A 5,480-nucleotide genomic window follows, 5' to 3' on the forward strand; every position below is an offset into this window, starting at 1 on the left:
CTCCAAATCTCAGAGCTGTGTGTTTATGGCATGCTCTCTGCGTGTCCATTCTCTGCTCCCAACCTGCTCTAAGCAGTGTGCCTGTAGCATGCTAGATCATGAATGTTCTTAGCCCCCATCCAGTTACTGGTCTGTCTTGTATCCAGTAGCATTTAAAAGAAATGGGTGGTAGTTTCACTCTCCTGGCCAACAGCTCACAGCTACAACCACGACACATGCTGCTTTGAGAAGACACTTTCCTTATGCGTCAGGCCCAGGTAAGGGCAACCACAATTTTTATTTAAAAAACGTTTATTTGTCAAACCAAAGTAATAAATACCTTTAAGAAGGACAGTGTTAAAAAAATGAAAAATGTGCCATCTTAACAAGGATGAACCAGAGGATTCTGCACTGCTGCTGGGAATGGGTCAGAGGCAGTTACAATGAAGGGCAAGTGGAGAAAGGTTCGTGCCGTACAAGTGATCCTACCCCCTCTATATCTGCAAGTGTGCAGTTCTGTACGGTTCTTTTACTATTACCCACGGTCAGCAGAAAGATGCCTGGGAACACTGAACTCTGACCATCACTTATCCATGTTGTTTCCTGGTCTAAAATGCCACTGGCAATCCTGGGATGGCAGACAGAAGGTCTCATTCTCCAGAAGCCTGCATCTGCTTGCAGAAGGCATCGAACTGCTGCTGTTCAAGCTCCGTCATCACTCTGTTCAGGGCGTAGATCTGTGCAGAGAAAAGGGAGGTGTCTGAGAATAACGCTTGCCACCTGGGGCCGTAGTTTTCATGCTGGGAGACTGGAGTCCTACTCTGCTTCTAGGAATTGTCTCTCCAAAGCATTAAAGAAACTGTATCCATGCCAACAGGCACCTCAACTTTTAACTACAAAGAGACCGTATCACTCAAAAAGTCACACTTGTCTCAAATGCTTTTACCTGCTACAACAAGTAACCCCCAAAGTTTCCCACAGCTGAGAGGAGGAAAAATGATTTGCTGTTTTTTCAGCCTCCTTCCTGCACACTTGTCAATACAGCAGTCTAGCAGTTTGTCAGGGTACACAGCAAGTCCCACCTGTTCAGTCAGTCACCATCCCATTTGTGGCTCTCTCTGTATGGCAGAGGGGAAAAAAATGCATGTGTTGAAATGTAAAGTGAGCCCCCATGGCCTGGAAGATTTGGGGCAGCGGTTGCCCCCAAAGCCACATTTAACTCATTTCTGAAGATGGCAGCATCAGTGGCGCACACAGTAAGGAAGAGCAGATCCCAGAGCTGCTGTGGCCATTGACACATTTGCCCTCAGCTATAAGTGGGCTAGGGCTCCAAGGATGAGTGGGTTCTCTACAGATGAATGTTGAAGGCACTTTCAGGACAACTGTAACTTCCCCTCTGCTGCCCTCCTGTGTTGATTTTCTAGGGAGCATATCTCATCAAGCTGCCACTGGGGTTTCTCCCAGGTCACTTGAGTGCAATAGCTTTAACATCAGTGACCCACCGTTCAGACGCCCTCGCCAGAGCTCCCAATCAGATGTCTGCTGCCAAAGCAGCACTTTGCACATGAGAGAAGTAAGGGAAGTTGGCTAGGGCTATGCACTCTCTGCAACAAGCAGTCTCTTTATACCCGGAGAGAGCTATGGAGGGAGTGGATTACAGGTGCAGCCAGAAAGAGACAGGCATTTTAAAGGATAATGTTTAGTTGCTGCCATTGATCACGGAAACATTCTGAGAGGAGCAAAAGATCAGGAAAGAAAAAGTACAGAGATGGGAGCAAGAGTAAGCAGTGCTCCCAAGGGGTACGTCTACAGCAGCACATCTATGATGCTTCAGCTGTGCCATTGTAGCACCCTGGTATAGCCACTTCCCACTACGACAAAAATGGGTTTTCTGTCACTGTAGTAAAAGCACCTCTCTGAGAAGCAGTAGCTAGGTCTACTAAAGAATTTTTCCATTGAGTCTACGGGGGGCTTAGGGCAACCTAACTACATCAAACTGGGCATGAAAGTTTTCCACAGCCCTGAGCAATGTAGCTTGGTGGATCTAACTTTTAGGTGTAAATCAGGGTTACGAGTGCCACATCACAGAATATTAGGGTTGGAAGGGACCTCAGGAGGTATCTAGTCCAACCCCCTGCTCAAAGCAGGACCAATCTCCAACTAAATCATCCCAGCCAGGGCTTTGTCAAGCCGGGCCTTAAAAACCTCTAAAGATGGAGATCCCACCACCTCCCTAGGGAACCCATTCCAGTGCTTCACCACCCTCCTAGTGAAATAGTGTTTCCTAATACCCAACCTAGACCTCCCCTCACTGTAACTTGAGACCATTGCTTCTTGTTCTGTCATCTGCCACCACTGAGAACAGCCTAGCTCCATCCTCTTTGGAACCCCCTTTCAGGTAGTTGAAGGCTGCTATCAAATCCCCCCTCACTCTTCTCTTCTGCAGGCTAAACAATCCCAGTTCCCTCAGCCTCTCCTCGTAAGTCATGTGCCCCAGCCCTCTTATTTTCGTTGCCCTCTGCTGGACTCCATGGGAATCATGTGAGTCATCAACATTTAGACATGCTATGTGTGCAGCTTGGCAGTTCATTTGCCTACAGCATAAGAAGAAAAGTTCACTTGTGATAAACAACTCGTAAGAACAGAGCTGGAAAGTTCTTCTCACATCACCCTTCTTTCCTACAATCCTAGGGATGCAGTGTCATGCTCCCAGTCTCACTCCATTAGTTGGTGAAGGCAGCATGTAACCAGGCATGGTATAACTGTGCCCCCTGTTGGTCCATGGGAATGATATCAAGAACTTCAAAAGCAAACTCAGGAGCTAGAGGAGACCGGCAAAGGCAAGAGGCATTTACAAGACAAGGAGGATTAAACAGAAAAGAAACAGCCCTCCAAGAACATGTTCAGATACAACATATGGCTCCCTGCCTACACCGCATTTATTCATGTGTTATGCCTTTATAGAGAACAATAAGGAAACTAATTTAAACAGTCAGGAAAGCAAGAGTTAAAGTTCTAATAGTAACTAGCTGACCTGCACTGCAAACACTGTACTGGCTAATAACTTAACTAGTAACTGAAATTTTAGACATGAAGCAAAGTATTATGAGAACTCTAACTTTTAGACTTCCCAATTGTTTTAAGTGGTTTAAATGGTGCTTTACATTGTTTTTGAAGTTTCTGTTTGTCAGTAAAGAAAAGAGAAGAAAAAGACTATGCCTGAGCATGTTAGCATTGAAATGGTCCCCATTAGGTTTTGCTATTCATACTTGTCTGCACAAGGGACATGGCTACCATTTGCCAGCTGTTGCCAATACCAGTGTAAGCAATGCTGAAACTCTTCTGTAGATGCTTCTCTAGCTGCCAGTCTTCTCAATGCTGTGTGAGTCAGACTAGTTCTAAAGAGGTTTACACACCACAGGTGTGTGGTCTACACACACAGCTGCACCTTAACTAGCAATGTGATTTTAAACTGATTAGTTAGACTAGTGCAAAACCCCTGTGGGGTTAGTTACTCTTAAATCTGGATTACATCAAATTTAGCTTGTGTCAGTGAATGTACATGGACATGCAAAGCAGATAGAACCACTTTAATTCTAGTCAAGTTCTTATGCTGCCTTTATCAGCACAGTATCAAGCACCTTCCGGATGTGCATTACGTGGTGTGACTAACGGCATGTTTACACTTGCCATTTAAAGTGGAAAAAGCATCTACACTTGCCATGACTTTTTGCAGTGAAACTTGGACATTTCATCTGTGGTGATGTGCAAGTGAAGACAAGTTCTTCCTGTTTACACAGCTTTTAGCCTCCTGATGATATCCCACAGTGCCTAAGTGACCACTCTAGCCAGCAGCTCTGCTGCTAGGTCAACAGACATCCATCCCTCCCCCTGTAAAGCCCCAGGAACTTTGAAACTTCCCTTCCTGTTTTCTTGGTAAGTGCTCACTTATCTGGCCAGGTGACAATGGCTGCTCCATGGAGCAAGCAATCCCTTGCTTGGAGCAATGCTGAGCTACTGGAGCTTATCGGTGCAGGGACCCAGGATGCCTTGCAATCACTCCCTCCACACTTCCCACAAGCCCAGTCGCCAAACTGGAGAGAGCTGCACTGTGGGATAACTGCCCTAGACAGGTAGGGGTTTGCCCCAGTTAACAAAGGACGTTTTCTGTACGTAGACAAGTCCGCAGTATTATGCTCAATGGTAACGCAACTACCCATAGGGCTTTCAGCATCACTAGCTGCAGTGCAGCTGAACTAGTGTTTAGTACTGGTGGGAAATTTAGAAAGTTTCCCTTTTATAGACAGGGTCTACAATGGAGTGGAGGAAGGGGACACGTCCCACTTTTGCAGCTGTAGTTATATGACTGGCCACATTTTGCAGCAAGGGAAGGTTAACAAGGCGACAGCACAGCTGAAAAAGCAAGAGACAAGGGCTGCAGTCACAGGAAGAGGTGTGTTTCATTGAGAAATTGACACCATCTCCCTCTCACTGACTGGGCCACTGGCAACCTATAAAGACAGGCAGAAAACTTTTGAGGTCACGAGAGGGCGCAGAGTTTTAAGAGCTTGAGAATGCCTCCGAGAGATGGTTTAGTCACGTTCTTTTATCGAGCCCATCGCTGTGGTGTCAGACTTTGGTTTCCCGATCTGCATGTCAGCCTCAGAGCGGATCAGGTGCCCACAACACGAGAGAAGGAGCGATGGGGAAGGCAGAGTGTCTGACCACTGGCTGCAGCGCACACATCCCCTTGCAGCCAGGAAAGGGCCCTGCTCCAAGGGGCGTGGGCCGTGCCCCATCCGAGCTGGGGCCCAGCATAGGGCGCCTCCCTCTCACCTCCGCCCGCTGTCTCTGCTTCAGCTCCTGCTGGGCCGATTTCTGCTTGGCCTTCTCCAGGCGGCTGACGGGCTCCTTGGGTTTGGGTTTCTCCTTCCGCCCACCGCCGGGCTCCATGGCTCCTTCCCGCTCGGCTCGGCCCGGGGCCGGGGCCGGGCCTGCGAGTGAGACAGCGGCGTCACGCCCTGCAGCCCCCAGTAGCCCCGCTGCCGCCCGCCGCTCAGGGGGGCCGCGCTGACCCAGGCGGGTAGGCGCCGCGCCGCGCCGTTTACTCGCGAGTGTAAAATGGTGGGGGAGGGGCTGGTCCCATCGAGGACTCGGCACTCGATTGCTCCTACATGACGTCAGATGGTAGGTGTAAGGGGGCTAGGGAAGCGCGTGCACAAATATGAGCGAGTGCGCAGGCGCGAGGATACGCATGCGTAAACGTTGTGTGAAAACTGGATAATGCGCAGGCGCAACACGGGGGGCGGAAATCGAGCATCGAAAACGGAGAGAGTAGCATGCGCATGCGCATGCAGTGAGACCGAGGGATGGGCAGGGCGCCAACAGAGCCCAGCATCTCGTGGGGACCGGCCTAGCGCAGCGCCCCCTGGTGGGGGGCGGTCTCCTCGGAGCTGGGCCCGCGGTAGGCTCTGCAACGGGGCCATTGGGCTGGGGCTGAG

The 5,480-nt window shown here is 49.5% G+C and overlaps 1 protein-coding gene across 1 annotated transcript; it reads right to left on the reverse strand.

The window, feature by feature from the left end:
• Window positions 1-240: 240 nt before the first annotated feature.
• On the reverse strand, window positions 241-5,178 carry LOC120387631 (small vasohibin binding protein). The gene is made up of 2 exons (XM_039508565.1): window positions 4,816-5,178; window positions 241-716 (listed from the first exon to the last, which is right to left on the reverse strand). The coding sequence occupies exons 1-2, from the start codon at window positions 4,930-4,932 to the stop codon at window positions 630-632; spliced, it is 204 nt and encodes a 67-aa protein (XP_039364499.1). The 5' UTR covers window positions 4,933-5,178; the 3' UTR covers window positions 241-629.
• Window positions 5,179-5,480: the final 302 nt, after the last annotated feature.

This window comes from Mauremys reevesii, linkage group 21, assembly GCF_016161935.1.
Source record: "Mauremys reevesii isolate NIE-2019 linkage group 21, ASM1616193v1, whole genome shotgun sequence".
NCBI lineage: Eukaryota > Metazoa > Chordata > Testudines > Geoemydidae > Mauremys > Mauremys reevesii.